This window comes from Seriola lalandi, unplaced genomic scaffold (assembly GCF_002814215.2).
Source record: "Seriola lalandi dorsalis isolate HSWRI2012SDOR001 ecotype SW California unplaced genomic scaffold, Sedor1 jcf7180002054476, whole genome shotgun sequence".
Taxonomy (NCBI): Eukaryota; Metazoa; Chordata; class Actinopteri; order Carangiformes; family Carangidae; genus Seriola; species Seriola lalandi.
The window spans coordinates 1,252,759-1,273,106 of record NW_019525029.1 but is presented as its reverse complement, the minus strand read 5'-3'; the positions used below and the strand labels follow the sequence as shown (position 1 = coordinate 1,273,106).

Genomic DNA, 20,348 nt, shown 5'->3' with positions numbered 1-20,348 from the left:
CCTTATTTTAGATTAATTTATTACTATTTGGAAAATAAATAGATTAATCCAAGTATTCTTAAGTCCTTAAGTTCCTCTAAGTGCTGCATAACTCATTACAGTAGTTTCTTGCAGATTGAATTATGATTCTGTAAAATTAGCAACACCAGAGCCACTGTCTGTCATCTTTACTGTATTTATTACAGCTTATTTCAACTGTGGGTGTAAAATTAACAGTGATTACTATAGAGGATTTTGTAAGTATATATTTGCAACTTAATACTGCATTTTATTCAGAGATAGTATAATTCTATAACAACAATTCAATAACAATTGTTGGCAAGGTGAAAATATGAAAAATAAATATCATCAAGTAATGGGTTGTTTTACATGCCAGTGGCAATATATTTGCAAACCATAACAAAATATGAAACATGGGACAAAAAAAAAAAAACCTAACAGAAATGTATAAGGTTTAAGTGTGGAAATACTGCAGACTAAATAACAACAGACTTTGTTCTAACAAGCTCTTTTTGATGATGGGGATTTCAAATTTTGCTAAATCAAAAATACATTTGATCAAGTGAAACAACTGAAACCGTCATCTATGTGGATAATTAAGGTTTTGAACATTAACAGAAACTTTTAATCTGGAGAATTTTTATTATATCCATCCAATCCAGTGACATACCAACAGACCACACACTACAAATCATGTTGTGCATGGATGCTTAAAATGCCACTAACAGAATTTAGTTAGTTAGCTAGACCTAGCTTAGTTGGCTACTAGCAACTGGCGCTGTGATAGATAGATACTTTATTTATCCCCTAGGGGGATATGTATGGCTAACTCGTAAAAAATTATATTCTTTAAAGAATAATGAATCATAATTTATAATGTCAGTAACGAGTGAAAACTGTCCATCATAATTTTATAGCACCTAGAGTTATTTATTAGAAATTGTTTGTCCTACCAACAGTCCAAAACAACTACGCTTTTTATTCAACTATTATGTAAAGGGAAAGTAGCAAATGCTCAAATTTAAGAATATTTGGCATTTTATTTTTTCTCAAAAAAACACAAAAATAAACTAATTTTTATTTAATCTGATATTTATGTTATCACAGTTCTGGCTAAGAAGTTGTTTCCTCCATCATTTCATTTCAGCAGTACTAGCTAGCGCAGCTCAACTTAACATTATTTAAAACTAGCATTATCTACAACTAGACACAACATGTTTAGACTCACCCCGGGCAGACTGTGGCGAGCATCAATTTCACTTTAACTATTTTTATTTGAACATTTTGCCTTATGTGGATTTTCAAATGCTAATATTAGATAAAATGAAAGTTTGAATCAAAACTAGCCACCACTCCTACACGGAGGGAGGACAAGACAACCAATGGGTGTTGACGCTGACGCGAGGGACACGAACTCTCAAATACGGAAACGATCTGTTTTAGCAATTGTTAAGCAATGAAATAAGTTATATTTAATATTTAAAGTTTCATCCATAATTTAACGTATAAGTAAGTCAATCCAAAAATAACTCTGGTCCATCTAAACATCTGGTTATTGGTTGGCAAACGACGTCGGCAGTTGACAGATCTCGCGAGAGTATGGCACTGAGCCAGAGGCAGGTCTCCAATAAAGTTAATTTTCTCCGGATCTGTTCGTCTGAAAAATGTAATTTTGATGTCAGAATGTTCTGAAGACGTGTGGCTTGTGAAAACTGGGTCCAATATTTATTTCGGTGACTATGGAACGAAAGAATCTGTGAATCTGTGATCTGTGAATTTTATTGAAACTCACATTTGGAAGAAATAAATTTGAACAAAACTTTAGTTTTCTATTCCTGACGCATAAAAGACTTTCATTTCAAAATTTTACATAACATCTATCCAATTAATTTTATAAACTCCAGACTTGGATGTTGATAACTCTTGTTTTCTTGAGGACATGCTGATGAATCATCCATGCTTTTATTCTTCCAGTGTAAAACAACTATTTTAATTGTTAAACTCTCATGTTTTCAATACCACTAATATTACTCACTGATTTATATCAAAGGTTTGATTACTTTTGTTTGAAACCACATGGAATGAAGGAGTCAGTCTTTGGAGCATCGCTTCACATATACAAATTAGAAAAACTGGAATTAAATTTATGGATCAAGTGGCTTGGACCTTGTCTAAAATGACTTGGAGCTGCTCACACATTTCCCCATATACCTTGAAAATCTACAGCAACTTCTTATATCTACAAATTGTCAATTCCAGTTCCTTAATCAGTTTGACTGCCTTTGCACAACACAATCTGGGTACCCCAAATAATTACTAAAAGTACTGATTGAGGATAAGGATAACAATGGAAAAAATAATGCAATAAGTAGTATCAAGAGTAAAATTACTCACCAGAAATCTTGCTACATGTTCCCGACTGAACTCATGAGCGTAACATTCAGTATTCGACAGTGTCCTCTTACACAGCAAACACAGAAATCCCACTCCCACTTCTGTGGACCCTTGACTTCTGACATACGTATCATGCATGACCATGAACTGTTTCCCTATAACAAGGAGGTGAAGAAAAGTCAAAAACATCCCTAGCGCATCTCTGATATCGGGCTAGACTTTCTTTCCAGCAGTACTCACCAAGCAGAGGAAACCTCTCATTTTCTTTGAGTTTGCTGTATGTTTCACAATGTGGAACTGCACAGGCACAACAGACAAACATGCACCAATCAGATGAAAGCAACAAGGCATACAATTCCTGTTTAAGAAAGCTAAGAAATAATTTTAACACTAACCTTCATTCTTTAGGAGAGTGTGGTATAGTTGAAGTCTCTGCATCACTGCAGAAAAAAATCAAGAATGAGTATGTTGTTTGAGCAGGCTTTGTGGCAAACATGACCAGAACCAGTTCAAATATTCTCACAGAGCACATTTCACTGGTCAGTGCTCACAGTTTTATATGGTACATTTCCCCAAGTGCAAAGAAAAACTGAAACTAATGTCTGCACATGAATTTATTGGGCCTCACAAACAATCAATTTTTCTGTCTAAAACAAGGGTTTAAGTGCAGATGGGAAAGCTACAGCAAGTTTGCTTCTTTAACTATTTCTGAACAATAATTAAAAAAAATAATATATATATACAGTATATATATATATATTCTTCCTACCTTTTGGGTAACTCAGTGGGATGAGGCTGTGAAATATCCAGTATGGGATATCAAGAATCTGAGAAGGAAAAAAAATCTCAATTAGTAATGACTAAAAATCTGTGACTAAGAGTCTGTGGAAAATGATTGCAGGAAACCAACCATGTCATTCTACTGTGACAAGCTTTACTCTGGTAATGTAATGTAATTTCTAAATGACAATGATTTCTTTTAACTACTATGTATGTTGATAGAAAACTTTAGTTGTGTAAGACTTATACAAGCAGCATATTTGTTTGTCCATGCCTTTCATGTTTTAAGCCTTTTCTCATCTTACAAAGGAGCTCAGTTTTCAAGGACAAGAGGTCAGAAATTACTAGAAAGACAGTGAGTCAGAAAAGGGCAAATATAGTCTGTTTGAGGGGTATAAATACTTTGTGAGAACAGTTGCACCTCAGACGACTGAATGCAGCTGATCAGACCAGACTTATGGTATTATATGCTGTGGCTTGTTTCCCAATACAATTTAACTCAAAAGACATCAACACTCTGTGTTATTTTTTTCTTTATTCATTGGGAACCTCATACAGAAAATTCACAACAGCATCATTAGTTAACGCCTTTTAGACTGAATTTATGTTTATATGTCATGAAGCTGGTAAAAGCTGGTTGAAGGATCTCAACACAGATGTGAACACCTTAGTAAGAAAACACTGGTGTGTCCAGGTTCTCTGAACTGGCCTTTTACCTTCAGCACCCTCTGATTTGCTCCCCTTTCATTCTCCTCTTCCCATGCCATTGACTTCAACAACTTCACATCCACCTTGTCCTCCCAGGCAAACGGAAGCCGCCAGGGATTCTGGTACAGCTAAAAGAACCAAAGCAAAAGCTGGTTATTACATACAAGAGGTTATTCCATGGATGCAGAATCTGAATATGCCGTTGTCATAAACCTACATTTACACAGTGTACTACAGTTTTTTTGATTCTCACAAACAGACATGACTTTTACAGGCAATCTCAATGTAATAGAAAAGAAACAATAACAAAAAGAAAATATTTCTGTTTTTGAAATGGATTATTGATGCTATTTAAAATGAATGGATTACATAAAATACTAGTGAACACATACACCTAATACATTAGGAAGGGTTTCACTCCACAACATTACAAATACACATTTCATTACTTAAATTTATAAGAAAAGAGAAGGATTCCAAACAAACATTGTGGCGGCTACGGACCAAAAATCATTAGCTGACTATGTAATTAAAAGTATCCACACACACATTCATGGTACTACTGACACACATGCACAGCTGCACTGGCACCACGAAAACCATCTGACACCATCTGAACTGCCTCCACACTAAGGCAGCCAATACAAAGCTTTTAAGAAAATGGCTTCAACAAAAACTCACCAATGTGTTTATGAGATGTTTTTGAGAATTAAAGTGTTGCTTGAGAGAGTTATCAGGAAAACTGTCCTTACAGGCAAAGCATACATAAACAGGTGATGTCTGAACCTGAGTGCTCACACACGTCACAACCAGGGAGACACCTAATGAAAGGAACAAACAAAAGAAATTACATATTTTTCACAGGCAACAACTTGCAAAAATGACAATGATAACAAGTAGGTGAGCTCACCAACAGCTGGTTGATTTGCTTTCAAGCCATCTTGGATGTGTCTGTACAAGCCCAGATGTGGCATGCAAGAACCTTGAAAAGGAAAAAGGGTTATAGAGAAAAAGCTGAATAAAATCAACTGTCATTTTTCTCAACAGCAGACAGGACGCAAATTATTGGAAAATGTGATACCATCAATTATTGTAAAGAAAATAAAAATGAAAAATGCTAAGCCCACATTCATTAGTAATGTTAAAATGCAAAGCTCACTGCGTGAAGCTGAAACTGCTCTATGATATAAAAATGATATGAATATTGTAAATTAAAAAAACAAAATAGATTTACATTCATTTCATTTCATTTCATTTTCAGACTTTTTGACCAATATGGTTTTTTGTATTGTTATTAATGCCTCAGTGTGTTGCAGCATGTTTTCACAGGAGGAGAAAGTTATACCTGTTTGGTTATAACCACTGGCGCTTTCATCTGAAAGAAAGGGGGAACATGTTCGTATCATATTCAAATGAGCCTGAAAATACACAACAAAATGGGAACTGAGAGAAAAGTGAATTGGTACCTTCTCTGAAGAATTTGGTCAACATCTAGGGGAAAAAACATTACAGACATATCTTAAGTAAGGTACGATTTTGTGGCATATTATTCATAATCATAATCTTTTTCAGATTTTCTGTAACAAGATATATACCTGTTTGTGTTTCCACTTTAACAAATGATTCTTATACTGAAACAAATGATCAAAGACGGCACTGCAATCCTGCCACAAGAGGGACACAAAGTGTAAGTGCATTAAACAAACTCGTGCTCTCAGTGTTCTCCAAAACACAGACGATATGCTGTATGTTACAATAATAACATCGAGGCTGCTGTCGTGAGATCATAATTTATCACCTGACAGCGAAGTTTGTACGGTGCTGCTCGAGACACTGCTGCCACAGGACGATACTCTAAGAGGAAAAAACACAGAAAAATATTCTTTAGTTGTTAATTATTTTCAATAGTAGTTAAAAACAAAAAAATAAATCTATTGTTTTCTGTTCTGAGTCTATCAAATGTCTAAGAGCTTTTTACATTAACAGTCTGAGAGACAATTTGAAAACACTGTAGATGCTTATTTTAATATTCAAAAGATACTACGCTTTTATTCATTTATTTATTGATGCTTACAACTCGGGAAACAACAAAGGTCTTATAAGCGAGCTATATCATGGCATCACATTACTGAACAAAGATACAACGTATTATGTAAAAACAACGATGGGAAAAAGAACTGGACATCGAAATAACTGAAGAAATGTGGCTTCATGCTTGGGAAACACAGTTATCCTCCACCAACTCCCGAACCTGGGGAGACTTTTGCTGGAAAAACTTGATTCACTTTTTTATGACTCCTAAACAGAACCACTGCTATAAATCTTCTGTCATTAATACAGTGATCAGACCGGGGGAAATATCCTGCATTAGAAAGAACAGTTATGCTTAGACAAGGCTAATAGATGTTTTCACAGCAGATTCCTCATGTTATTACGACCGGTGCAGACAAGGTGTAAGACAAACAGCCTCAAACAGGTGAGGTGGTCCACTGGACAAACTAACTCACACTGAAATGATACTCACCCAGCTTGTTCCCTGGTTTGATGTTTGTGATCAAGCTGCTCCCTTTGTTTTCTTTCATGATGCATTCCAGCTTCTTAAATGCTAAAAGTCAAGAAAAGCTCTGTTAGTAAATCATCGTGCTTGGTCCCACTGATGGTTCAGTAAATACACAGAATAGCAGATAGAAGAAGAAGAATTGATGACTAAATGGTGAGTTTATGGAAGTAAATTCATTAGTTGATCACTCATTCATGCTGTGTGTTTCTCTTATGATATTGATTGTGTTAATAGAAAGGAATGTGCTCTTGTTAATCGTTAAAGAAGCCCACTGTTCTCCTCATCCATTGGTTTTTATCATAACCTGATGTGTAATTGACCAAACTGTGTCCATTTCTTTGTCCCTTATTCTTTGTTCTATAAAAAGGTTAGCTTGACTCAGTATGGCTGGTACAAGGTGGTGTACCATGGTGCCAATCATGTCCCCTTACAGATCAATAATAATCTTTGGATCAATCAGTGTATGTGTTTTTATTTCTTTGTCTGTATCCAGTGTTTTGAACAGAAAATCCACGACGCTATCCACCTTCTGCAAAACAGGTGAAATTCACCGATGGGAATTCAGCAGGCTTCAGGTTCACTTCCTGCAACAGAAAGCCATACAGCTCCACATTAACGCAAACTTAACAAGTGCACCCGTTATAAACGCAGTAAAGGATTTTGTTAACTATATTACCTTCATGTCAGTGTTTGCAGTTGCATGAATGTCTTCCGTCTGCTTTGCGAAATCTCGCATCATGGAGGTGAAGGAATCTGTGTAATCCTTGTAGCTTTCCTTCGACAGCAAAGTAGAGGGGTGCCATGCTTTCTGCACAGATAAAAAAAAACAAAAAACAGGTGTGACTTACAGACACCCTACAGGAAGACAAACAGTACTGACAGCAGCTGTTGGAGATTCATTAGTCAGACATACCAGAAGCTGACCTGAGAGCAAAACAAAAACAAGTAAACTGTATCAATAGTATGTTAGATAATCATATCCCATCATATCACATTATATGGACTAAATGTGATAAGAGGGAACGACATTCCTGTGCGATTTTCTGTGATAGAGCCTAAAAAAGGAGACATTTTTCTCTTCTTGAGCATCCTGTTTCAGAGTGTATGTCTGGGGTCTTGTTACATGTTTGAACTAATTTGCCGCTTACGTTAAGTAACCAATAGGAAAGAATTTCGTCATCGTTGAGCCATTTTCATCTGACTTCAGTGTGAAAGAATGTTGCGCAACATATTTTTAATCTTCAGTGTTCAGTGTGTTTACCACATCTGATAACCTGCAGGACATTCCCTGTACCATCTCTACCACTCAACATTAAGTGCTACATGTCCAATAATTTCCTCCAGTTGAATGACTGTGAGATTATTCTCTTTCTTGTCCCTGACCTCAGACTTTTGTCTCACATCCAGTCTCTATTCCCTATAAAAAAAAATGTTAAGGCCAAAAATCTTGGGGCAATTTTGGATACTTCACTGGATACCCACATAGCCAAATGATACAGTCGTGTTTCATTCGCAGATAACTTGGTCTTTCGTCTTATTGGCCAAGTAATTCATGCCTTGATCTCCTATTGCATTACTCCAACTCCTACTACCATTCACTCACCTCCTGTTGATTTTGATTTGACCTTAAGATGCTTGATTTTAAAGCTTTGTATGCTCAGGCTCCTACGTACATCTGTGAACTCTAAGACGGACTTTGTACTGTACTGCCTTGTTGGCTGCTTGTCGAAAACACACACATACACAGGATTGGGGAATGACTCTGTCCAACGAACTTTCTGAAGCCGACGATTCGACATTCACACCCGCTTCACGCCATGATTGATCAGCTGTGCAGAGGTGAAAAAGCAGCTGAGGATTTAACTTCCCTCCCAACTTTAAATACATTTGGTCAGACAGCACGTTGCGAGAAATAGTTCTGAAAGACCATGAACTGGCCCTTAACTCCCTAACTGAACATCTAAGGCGTGTAAAGGCAATGTCTTCTTTATAATCTCTCCTCAAAACACATTCTCATCAGCTATTTCCAAACTGTGCCAATTTCAAAATCTTTTAATTTTATGTCCTATTTTTTCAAGGTACTGCACAATCATGGCCTACCACCACACGTGAATGATGTTGCCTGATTACACTTCTTTTCAAGATTGTGATTCATTTTATGAATATTTTATATCATTGTAGGTACTTACAAAGTAACAAAAGATGTGGTCAAAGCTCAGGACATGCTTGATGATCATGTGGGTGGCCAAAGTTAAGTTGCACAGAGTGCAGAGGTAGTATCTCTTCTCAGGCGGTCCGTCACAGATGCATTCAACAACGTGCTGCATGCCTAGAAGACCATGACAAGAGAAGGTAGAAAAGGGAAAGACATTTTAGTTCAAAAAGAAATCTGAAGAATGACAACAGAGTGGCCATATTGTGTAGTTATTTCTACAAAGAAGTGGCAAGGTAAGTTGTTCCGTAGGAAAACATTCCTCTACATGAATGAGTTGATTAATTCGCTTAATTTGTAGATTGATTAATTAGATCTATGTCCTCTGGTCCGTCATGCCCTTCCAGTTCAATAGTGCTGTAATATTAACACAAATGGCATTTTATCAGGTATGTAGGTGTTATGTTTGGTACATTTACTGACCAAGAAGTGGATGTTTTCTGTTTCCGTCTCTTTGGTATGTCTGGATCATCATCCTGTTTGGATTGGTGGCTACATGGAGAGAACAAACGATAGTGGTGATTAAAAGTAATCGTCATTTGTAACAGCACCGTTTGACTGGGGTCAAATGAACTCTATACTGAACTCCCTGAGTCTTGATTAACACTTCAGCATAAGTAAGAGTCCTGTTTAAAAAAAGTGCACATACCTTCGAACAGCTTGAGAAACTTATCATTTTCATTTAGAGCGCGCATCACTGAGGAGAAGGGTCAGATCATTTTCATTAATATACAATTTAATTTTACTCTCAAACATTTCATAGGGGAATCTGAGAATCACACACCTTCAGAGTAAGTACTTGTTTCAAGCTTTTTTATCAGGTTTTCAGGTAAATCCAACATCTGCAAAAGAGAAAATGTGGTGAAAATGGTAAAAATGATACGAGAGAAAGTGGAGGCAGAGAGAAACTGTGGCGTTGCCTTGTGTCCTTTACAATGAGGAAAAGTATGACCATATAATGGATTTCTGTTTAGTCACACACACCCTGGTTTGGCTGTATAAGAAGACATCATCTAATGAGGACAGGACAAGTGACACTGACATGTTATCACCTTATATGTCAATATAGGTGAACATAACACTCGCCCATTTACACATTCAGCAGTTACAGAGCAACATTAGCATTCATTTGGAGTCTGATGAGTGCAAGTGAAATATTAATCTCCTTTTAGTGCCGTTTTGAGTCTCCACCAACTCTCGAGGGAAATATCTAGCTCTTTTATCTGCTTATTTCGTTTTACTTAATCTGTCTGCCTTTTAGTGCTGAACAAATAGTGAAGATTGAGCAAAGCTGCCTGCTGTAAAACAGTAAAGTTGCTTAAAAACACTATGATCCTCCAAAGATTTGAGGGGAAACTCTAGAGTGGGGTGATAATTCTCTGTGCGTTACTTTTACTTTTTTACTATGTAATTTTCTGGTTACTCTGCAGAGTAGCACAGGCCTTAGTGATGCTAATAAAGACCTTTATTCCTCTGAAAACATTGCTTCTGATGCTTTGATTTCCACCACACGTTTAAACTTTGTGTGATTTCTTTGACATACAAAAAGTCATGTGATCCATTGCTAATATAAAAATGTTCAATATAAGTGCCTTAACTTTTTATTATACGTTTACATTTCTGATTCCAGGCCTGCAGGTACAAACCTGTAATGTTCCAGATCCTCTTGCTTTGACTTCCTTTGTGAGATGAGGCCTCAGAATGGCTCTCATGTCCATGCTGGGCATCCAGGAGAAACTCAGTACATTGGGGTCTGTGTAGTTCTAAAATACAAAATACAAATGAAACTCTGCTTGTAAATTCAGATCAATGGTTAATTTCTATGACCTTCAGTGCTTACAAAGTAGTTGCTGCAATGGTCACCAGTGGAGAGGTGGTGTAAAATCTTGTCTGGTGGACGCTTTTCCTCGCAGACGTGGCACAAGTAAAAAAAGGTCTGTGTCTCTGGACTGAAGCACAGAGTCAGCAGAGACAAGCCTGGAAGAAAGTACATTTAAAATAGTATGACTACTTCAAACAGAATGAGTCATCACATGTCATCTCTTGACTCAGCAAATATATCACAGTCCTGAAGACCAGAGCTTCCAAGGGCTGGAAAAGCTTATAAGCAGACCTTGAGTTGAGGTCTGTTTTGTCAAACCACTGTTCCTAAGGTCAAAAATTTACTTAATTTAACTCACAGTAAATCTGTACCCCATATCAAGTGTGCTTAAAAACACTAAACTACTAACCTATGATGGGTTGTTTCATTTCAGGTTTGGCAAGTGGGTCCATAACAATAATGGAGGGAATGAAGCCTGTGGAGAAAAAAGCAACAGTGAAAGAAAAAACTATTACATCTGAACTACTCAGGACAGCCCAACTGCAGCAGCGGTTACAGCCCTCACTTTACCACAGCATCCTGTCTAATGGTAACGCTATACACCTCGCTGCGTGATATGCATATCGCTGCAGGAACATCCTGTGTTAATTTCCACTGATTGTGAAGCACTCTGATAGTGACATCACAGCCGGTTCACTCCTTAACGGTAAGTGAATGTGCACTAATAAGAGGGTTAAAGGAAGTAAAGACCCAATTGAGACACGTTATCACTAACACATCATTAACTCACGTCAGCCCTGATGTTACAGGCCCATTGGCCCTGTTCAGACCTGGCGTTAACTAACGCTTCATTGATCAGATCAGAAGTGGTCAGTTCTCATTGCGTCAGTTCACACTTGGCTTTAAAATGCGTCTCCAAATGTGCCTCACTTTGGATTGGACCGCACTTCCCCACTTTATGTGCAAATAAACAGGTGCGCATTGTTGTTTTTAGCCAATCCGACACACGAGTCCGTTGTCAATGTGCTTGAGTTAAATTGAAGCAGGTTCAACCTTTTCTCTTCATGGAACAAAGCCATAAAAGAGCATAGAAGTGTAATGTCTCCTTGTTCACCCTATTCGAAATGTGGACATGGTAGAGCAACTATCAGGCTATCATCCAGGTAGTACACCAGAAATCAAATGTAACCAGCTGGTGAAGAAATATAGAGTAAGTCTGGTATCCAAAGGCCCCAGCTACCATAATGTTGCCAACAGATAGGCAACAATACTGGGACACTGAATACTCAATGATTCGGTATCCCAGATAGCTTTGCCCACTGAGGAGAGCGGGACACATGTCATCCTTAAAAATGAAACCGAGCCACAACTACTTACTTGAGTTAGAATACAGTCCCTGATGCCCAATAGAAAATCATCTCTGGTTGACACTCCAGGGTTATATCCAAGGGTATTACAAAACCAACAAGAGTAAGACATCAAATGGACATGGCACCTCTAAGATCTTGCGGAATGACAGTCTTTGGTACCAAGCCATGGGTAATAAAAACCCTCCAATAACAAACTTAACCAGGGAGCTGTGCAGCGGTGCAGTTTGAATCGGAAAACCAATGGGGGAAATGGCCTTTATCTAGTGCTTTAGCGACCCTGACCCTAGTGTACGGGGTATGTTAAGGTTTGTCCTGCAAAAAAAGGAAAACGACAGGATGCTGGCGTTGATAACATGACTTTTACCAACTGAGTTTATGCCTCATCAGCATGTTTTAGATGTTGAGAACATCTGCTGTTGATAACTAAGTGACTCACCAAATGAAAATGTATCAGTGCCTGGGAACTGGGAGGAGGCAAAAGTTTGCAGACTGAAAAATCTTGGTGTGAAGTAATAAACTGCCATTTCCTAATGTTGGGAAAGATATTGGCGTAATCTCATGGGTGGTATCTGCTATAAAAATAAAACGAATTGCTGCCAGGTCATGGCGACCTCCCAGATTTTTTAAGCAAGAATTTTTTGTGCGAAACAGGATGATTATTGTCTTAAAATATGATCCTCCAAAGACATCTGTATTGAGGGATTGTTCTGAAAGGATCTGCCACCGCCCACAACCGGGGTAAAAATATATCTGGTATACACTTCTGTTAGTGACTTGTACTTGAGGTACTGGTATTGTAATGGTGCAAGTAAACCTGAGCGAATTGAACAGCACTCAGTCTCTGCACCATTGTCTGTTTATTCTGCTGCATTGTGAACCCGTCACTCTTCCAACTGAGGGTTGTGGGACCTTACTGATCTGCACATAAATAAGGTTATTTACGTTTAGTCAGATGTAACGTAGGATATATATATGTATACGTAATATACATCCGGAGAATTAATGGGAACTCAAAAGAAACTGACAGAGGATATAAAACAGTCTAGGGTAATCAGGAGAGTACACAACAAATGGCACTTATTCTCTGGGATGCCAAGCAACTCCTGGTATGGCGAGACTTCTGATTTTATTCTGATTTTGCACCATGTAGTTTAACTCTGTTAACAGAATAAATGTTGTATAGTTAATTTTGCTTCTATCATTCAGAGAGGCTGGATCCATTCAGTTTACAATATATTACAGATAGTTCTCATGGACTTTAATCAATGATAGTTGCAGTCTACAACGTGAATAGTACTTATTTAATTCTTTAAGTATCATAAAGTAGCATAAAACTATTTTGCCTTGTATTTCTTTCCTCCCAGTGTATTGACTATCCATTCATGTTTTGAATTTCTTTAGTTTGAGAAGCACAGATTTTGCAATGAAGTCTGGTCAGCTCATTTATAAATAGCAGGTTGATACATAATGGCTGATATGATAATTTGAATATTGTGTCAACTGGTATTTGACTACCAACTCTCATTTGCACCAGACAAGAACTTATTTTCAGTTTCCACAACAGGCTTCAAGGAGACACACAATATATTTTGGTAACATAGAAATTTAACAGGAACAGTGTTTTCAAGTATCTTTAACACTAAAAAGAAGGAGAAGCTTACCATGATCCCTGAACTTATCTAAAAAGTGGCAAACAAGAAAAAAATTATGATTAATGAACTGGACATGAACTGTGGTTGACATATTTCTTTGTTGAGGAAACACAAAATTAGATGTACACAAAAAGGTATTGGTAAAAAAAAAACAAAAAAAAAACGTTACCTTTCTGGAAGACTTCTCCCATTTTCTGTTAGTAAAGAACAAGGGAAACATGCAGAAGCGGTGTATTAATGCCATGGCAAACGTAGCAAAAGGAATATGGGAACTGTGGTATCATAAAATCAGGGAGGAAAGATCAATGTTCTATACTTTCGTACCTTATATTGAAAATGAAGTAATACATAACATTTGCTTGCATCTATTGCAGTATGTAATCTTATATGAACATGTAACAGATACAAATAAGAGAAGTGGAGAAAATACACTGTGTTCTGAGAGTCTGCATGCCAGGGGTCCTTGAAAATAGGAGAAGTTCTTAAAGGGCAAGAATAACAGGAAGACCCTTGGCAGTTGGTGGGGGGCAGTTTTCTTACAACTGCCAAACCAGTCCAAATATGGAACAGATAACGGAATGAACCAATCAGGGTGGGTAGAATAATATGTAGAATGATCTGTTGAATGGGAAGTGATCAGAAGAATATAAGAAATAGACTCTGAGGGCAAGCCTCAGAACACAGGGCGCTTAGCTCGAGAGCAGATTCTCTGTATGTTGTGTTCTCCAAAGATCTTTGATAAATAAACTGCAGCATAACTTTTACTCTTCTCAAGTCTATTTCTTCTCGCATCAACCAACTCGGGGAAGTCTGTAGGACGACTCAAACATAGTGCTGGTCTTTTCACTTTAAATGGTCCAAGGCTTTGAGGTTTACTCAGCACAGTTTCCCAGCTTACTTTTAATGCTGTCCATGAGACACATAAATACTTTCAAGTAATCATTAATGCACTTTTGAGCAACTTGCAATCAGGTGGTTATCACTACTATCTGACAAAAAAATGGCCCTGGGTTGATTCTCTTCCCAGGCTCATTTTTATGTAGAAAGTGTATGTTCTACATGTATCCACATGGTCCAAAGACATGCAGTGCATATGCCATAGCTAATATGCATATCACCAGTTGAAGGGTTTACAATAGCCAAAAGGAATATTACTATACTAGCCCAAACCCTTGTTTTTGTTATGTTTGGTGAATGGTTCAGAGGGGATATTGTTTTGCCAATTCCTACTCAGAATAGTGTAAGTGTAAATGAGGATTATTGCCCACCTGTCGATGTTCCTCTGAGTGCACATGTTTCTTGAAATCAGACACCCTGTTAAATGTTGTGACACAGACCTACAAGAAGAGAGAGGTACATCAGCAATTCAGAAACAGAATAAGATGAAGGACATCTGTTTACACGAGCCAAGATTTGTGGATAGTATCTATCCACAAATCTTGTTCCAGTCCCGACTACAAGTGAGTAGAGGTGCATTCATTGATGTTACTGCCTACATCAGGAAACCCCCAACAGTATAGCTAATATTTAGAATATATTGTGGTGGAACTGAAGTGGATGGAAGGCAGGTAGTCTAGATTCTTACTTTACTTTGCCAGTTTGATCTACCCTGCAGCTCCTCGAAATCTGAAATTAGCATTTTTCAACTTGCATACTGTAACAAAAGATTGCAGCCATTTTGCAACAATCCCCCACCTGAACGCCAACACTTTTTTTACACCAAAATTAGCAGATGTAGGCGAGTTTCTTATACACAGGGGAACCCATTAAACTCCTTTTACACTGCCAGTCCAGTTTGCCTTTCAGTTGGAACTGCAGGGAGCAATGTCATCACATGCACTTACAGAGTACACACATACACACACGGGTGAAAGAGTGAGCCGCTAGCCGCCGTGTAAAATACATCCGTTGGTGCTCCTGTTAGTGTCTTAGCCTTGGTGTGAGATGCTTCGATCGATGATTGTGTGTTTCTGAAACTTATTTTGGGGTGGGCTCGCTCTTTCATCCCCAGTCAGAGTGTAGCAGTGGTGTTTCTAGTTCAACAGCACCGTGCTGGGCAGGTGGCAGGTGTGTTTAAAGTGTTTGTGCTCTGAAAGTCGTCATCGCAGGAAAAGGGGCAAAATTAGCGGGTTCACTCGGGTGTTGCGTTTCTATCAATGCCGAGCGGAGCCGGAGCCAGTAAACAGCCTAGTCTACTGCAGTGTCATTTGAAACGGGTGTGAATGCCGATTGTTCAGTTTTCCATTTCCAACAAAAGCCCAATGTAAGCAAGTTCTTTGACCAGTGTAAAAGGGGCTGAAGAGTCACCAGTAAACAATCATAAGGCTTTTCACATCCAATATCAGAAATCATCCTTCAAGAGTAACAGGAGTTAACCTCCCCTAGGCCACACTTAAGTCCACCTGTCATGACATGTCCAATGACACATACTTAGTTCACGTCAACTCAAGCATCTCCCTGCACAAACAAGCACACTCCTATCTACCAATGACGCCAAGCAATGTCATGCTATTAATGCTGTAAAATTAAAACTGTAGACACATTTCTTCTCCACTACACAGTGCTTTAATTCAACATGGTGTACTGGAGAAGACGTCTGACATGTTTTGTATCCAACTTCTGTCACTAGGAGTCTCTCAATGGAAACAATAACAAAGATGGCATTTGGTGACGTGAAGTAGCGCAGGACCGAAATAAACTCTATAATTATGACACCATCATACTTTTCCATATCTGCACAAGTATCCACATACATTTCCATTCACTGACATCAATACTGAGTGTTTGAGAGTTTTAGTCAGCTCTGGGCATCTGGTGAGATGTACCTCTGTACAACATATCCTGCCGTCAAAAGACTAAGGTTCAATTCTAAACGCAATGCTTTGTCCGCCTGTTTGCAGGCAGCAGAGGGGAGTCCACTTGGTCTCCCATGCAAAGGGCTTGCTCTCTGATAGACGCTGGTCTTGTGCATTTGTTCAACTATACATAAGACAGCTATCTATGACTGCGCCACAGCGCTCCTCCACCACCTCCAGCAGCCAGGACCTGGACAAGTTCAGCATCAGTGGTGTCACTTCTAGGGTGGCCACTGGAGACGAGATCAAGAATCGAGATAGACTTGTGCAAAGGACAACAAAATAGAATCCCAAAAAAAAAAAAAAATCCTATTTAAAAATACATCATCTGTGTTCACACTGTTAACATGCAGAAAAAAAAAAGCAATGAATAGTCAATAAAATCAATCAGTGGCGACAAAAGTGTCTCAATGTGTCCAGAAGCTGCTGGGCAGCTGCTTTACGGGTCATCATGGAGGAAAGGGGCAGCTGACATCTTGTTTGTAGACCCTGGTCTTGAATCTGGTCGTCTTGGCATGGATGCTCCTTGATGGAAATTAAACAGTCTGTGAGCATGGTGGATTGGATCTTTCATGATGTTGCTCTGCAGCTGTGGAATCTTTCAGTGCAGATGTCCGTCATGGTGGGTAGGCAGATACCAGTGAAGCTTTTGGCGGTTTTCACTTTACTTCGTAGCAGGCTTCCTGTTGGAAGAGACCCACGGCTACACCATACAGCACCAATCGAAGACGTCAGGATGCTCTCAGTGGGCAACAGATGGCGGCAGAGTAAAAACAAAATCAAATACACAGCAACAAAAAGAAATATTGCTTGACATAATCCTGAAAATATCAAGAGAACAAACAGCCATTAAAAGGGGGTACTCCAACAATTTTATACATAAAATTCAGTTTATTTGTCATGGCTTTTACTACCCAGACGGTGTGTTGTGTGAATCTGGAGGATTTTTCTAAAAAGAATTTTGGCATCTTTATTAAACCCTTTTTGACGTCATCAGGGTTAAATAAAGACGCTATGGGAATTGTTGGATCGAGCGAGAGCGTTTCTGGAGCTTGACCAATAATATAGATTCTGCTGCTGTGAACTCAAACAATTTTTACCGTTACTCGTGAATCTTCCACTTCATGGAAGTACAATACTAAATTGCTGGAGTACCCTTTAAGGAAAATGCAACAAAAATTACATTTGCTTATTCTACATAGAAATGATGAACCACTCATTGATTTACAGATTTGTAAAAATACGTAATTTTTTCAAGGTAATGGTCCATTTCCTTTGGTTGTCTGATAATGGTGTCTTATCCCCTTTGTGCGTGCATCAGTGTTGTGGCTGTCTGCCGGCTTGGCTCGCAGCCTATCCTCAATGATTTTTAACGTGCAACTGTGAAGCAAGAGGCAGGCTTTTTGAAGCAGGCTGTCCTCAGAAGTGTCAGAGCCGGGACTTTCCCGCCAGCGACAGCACGTTCATTAATCTGCCGCCTGTAGCACTCACAGATCACTGGACTATGATAGCGAGCCCATAGCCCTCAGGGGAAAGATACGGTTAGTTTCCCTGTCCTTGTCCGGTTGCTACCCGGGGCCCATTTGCGGCCACTCACGCTCACTGGCTTCGTCCCTGACTTGAAGCAACGTATGATACTGAGGCTTGTGGACGCAGGAATGGAAGAGGGGCGGAGGAGGGCCCTCATATGTGATTCTACCCACTGGCCTGAGTGGACATCGCTGAGACTCCCAAAGGCAGGCCCTGGCGATACTTATTCACCGTCACAAATGATAAAATTTCAAAAGGTTGCAAAAGTTTAACCGTCCAGGCCCCCTGTGGTCTGAGTCTCCAAGAGAGACCGCATATTACATGTGACTGCATATTGCCTTATGTACTCACATGTACACGAGACAAACCTGCATTTAGGTCCCCAGCACACAGGATTTTACTTAGTTTACATTCCTTATTTGGATCACAGCGACAGCAGTTGTTCTTGACAGCCATTTCAAGCCACCTCAGAGTCACATTTGTCAGCCATCTCATTTATATCCAAACATAGCCAGTTACAACCACAAAAAGGAAACTTATCTTACTAAGCAGATAACATACTTGAATAATAAATGAATGAATGACATTGGTAAATGACAGTAATGATAACAATGATAATGATGGACAGATTAGATAAGTATATGATTAAATGATCAAGATTAAATTATTATAAAATGAACAAATAAAATATAAATGAGTAAAATACAAACGATAGGAATGATTATATGATTTGGCATTTCCAACATTCTTAAGACCATCTTATACAAAAAGTAAGCTTCTTAAACTTTTCAGGTGGAGACCCACATCCTTTCATAGAAGAGAAGAAAATAAAGAAAAAAAGAATAAATGAGGGGCATAATGTATATGTAAATAAATGTAAATACAAGTAAGTTGACCCTGCTGTTCTGTCTGACAATATTCTTGTTGGTACTTTTCTTATGGAAAAGTCCTCCTTCCATCTTTGTTTTTGGTCTTTTTATCATTGTTTTCTAATAAAGCAGCTCAAGACTTGTACCGTTCTTATCATTCAAACTTCTTCTACCGCTGTCCTTCCAGTTACTAGGGACTGTAATAAGTAACTACAGATAATTTAATATCAGCAAATAATAACAACGAATGCATAAACTTCCATTCATTCAACAACTGCTTTTACTGGATTTCATCACCTGGTTTGTTTGTTCTGGAGAGAATAGCTCTGCAGATCATTAGGTTCCTGGTAAAAATCTCCTGAATGATTGACACTGAAGGACTCCTAGCCAGAAGTGGCTGACTGCAGCATATATATATATACACACACACATATATATATACATATATATATAATCATCTTTAAAAAAAAAAACAAATAAACAAATGGACTGCAAACCGATTGTGTGGACTTTACTGTGTAGCCCAAAACATGATTGAGTTATTGCTTGCTTAAACCTAGGCATATCACTGCCACAAAAACTGCATATTCTGCAATGTTTTGACCAACCTTAAGTTGTACTGTATACTCTAGTACTCCTAGCCATCATACATGTATACTCTAGTACTCCTGTTGTGACTCCGTAAGTCATGGGGGGGGGGATTATATCTTGCCTTTTATCCAGACAGCTGTGTCTAGTTTTTCCAGAGTTGGGCTGTGAGGGAAGTAAACAGAACTTTTGAACAGTCAAAAAGTATTGAGTAATAAGAGTGTTCAGCAGTTGTTGTGGTTAGGGAGAGCCATGATGGGCAAAAAAAAACAGGACAAGAGGAAATGTCTTCAAGGGGAGTCTGCTCATCCTGTAATGCATGATATGCAAAAAACAATCATATCGTGATTATTTTGGCAGATATTGCGATTGCGATATCAGTTGGAATGGTCATTGTTGCATTTCATTTTCACTGAAGAAATATAAAAATGATAATGTGATTTTTGTTGGGCCTTGTACCAAACAAGCATTTACATTTGACTAGTTGTGCACATGGTTACCTGGACACAAAGCCTGTCACTTCACCTCAAAAGGCCATATATCAAAACCAAATATATGCCATGCTATTGTTTTAGTAAACCTGCATTAACATATACTCAACATTATAAACATATATTCTGCATTATAGATATGCTAAATGTTAAACATATAAACACAATGTATAAGAAAGAGCCACACCTGAAGTGAGATTGCATGTGAGTCGGCCTTTTTTTAAATTAAAAAAAGCTCCTGGAAATAATAGTGTCAGCAGAGTATGTACTGGCAGGGACCATTTTTAATCTGGCACCATCAAGATGTTCTGGTAGCTCGGTTCGGGGAAATCCAAGGTAGACTGGACACCATTATTTCCAGGGCGATGATAGGTTGTTTTTTAGTAAAATAGGTGGAGAGTTCACCTAAGGAGGTTGGATAACTAACTATATTAAGTGGTGCAAAGGCACACTGTCTTCAGTTCGGACCGGATCTGACCTTGCTTTTATTCTTGTAAAAGATTAAATTCTTTTGCAT

General features: G+C 38.4%; 1 protein-coding gene across 7 annotated transcripts in view; it reads right to left on the bottom strand.

Annotated features, from left to right (window-relative positions):
- LOC111659321 (uncharacterized) overlaps nucleotides 1-20,348 on the bottom strand; it is a 34,918-nt gene that overhangs the window by 13,690 nt on the left and 880 nt on the right. For all 7 annotated transcript variants that reach the window (XR_015437625.1, XR_015437627.1, XR_015437626.1 and 4 more), the window contains exons 2-25: nucleotides 14,767-14,835; nucleotides 13,668-13,692; nucleotides 13,508-13,525; nucleotides 10,886-10,951; nucleotides 10,495-10,631; nucleotides 10,301-10,417; nucleotides 9,439-9,496; nucleotides 9,304-9,351; nucleotides 9,078-9,146; nucleotides 8,632-8,771; nucleotides 7,119-7,250; nucleotides 6,969-7,026; nucleotides 6,407-6,487; nucleotides 5,681-5,736; nucleotides 5,478-5,546; nucleotides 5,349-5,373; nucleotides 5,228-5,257; nucleotides 4,793-4,864; nucleotides 4,564-4,703; nucleotides 3,891-4,010; nucleotides 3,164-3,221; nucleotides 2,790-2,834; nucleotides 2,635-2,691; nucleotides 2,395-2,549 (exon numbers count right to left, since the gene is read on the bottom strand). Coding sequence is in view for 4 of the 7 variants with exons in the window: in XM_023412253.2 (XP_023268021.2) it covers nucleotides 2,395-2,549; nucleotides 2,635-2,691; nucleotides 2,790-2,834; nucleotides 3,164-3,221; nucleotides 3,891-4,010; nucleotides 4,564-4,703; nucleotides 4,793-4,864; nucleotides 5,228-5,257; nucleotides 5,349-5,373; nucleotides 5,478-5,546; nucleotides 5,681-5,736; nucleotides 6,407-6,487; nucleotides 6,969-7,026; nucleotides 7,119-7,250; nucleotides 8,632-8,771; nucleotides 9,078-9,146; nucleotides 9,304-9,351; nucleotides 9,439-9,496; nucleotides 10,301-10,417; nucleotides 10,495-10,631; nucleotides 10,886-10,951; nucleotides 13,508-13,525; nucleotides 13,668-13,692; nucleotides 14,767-14,835 (1,845 nt within the window). In the remaining 3 variants the exon portion in view is untranslated. The remainder of the gene's footprint in view (nucleotides 1-2,394; nucleotides 2,550-2,634; nucleotides 2,692-2,789; nucleotides 2,835-3,163; nucleotides 3,222-3,890; nucleotides 4,011-4,563; nucleotides 4,704-4,792; nucleotides 4,865-5,227; nucleotides 5,258-5,348; nucleotides 5,374-5,477; nucleotides 5,547-5,680; nucleotides 5,737-6,406; nucleotides 6,488-6,968; nucleotides 7,027-7,118; nucleotides 7,251-8,631; nucleotides 8,772-9,077; nucleotides 9,147-9,303; nucleotides 9,352-9,438; nucleotides 9,497-10,300; nucleotides 10,418-10,494; nucleotides 10,632-10,885; nucleotides 10,952-13,507; nucleotides 13,526-13,667; nucleotides 13,693-14,766; nucleotides 14,836-20,348) is intronic.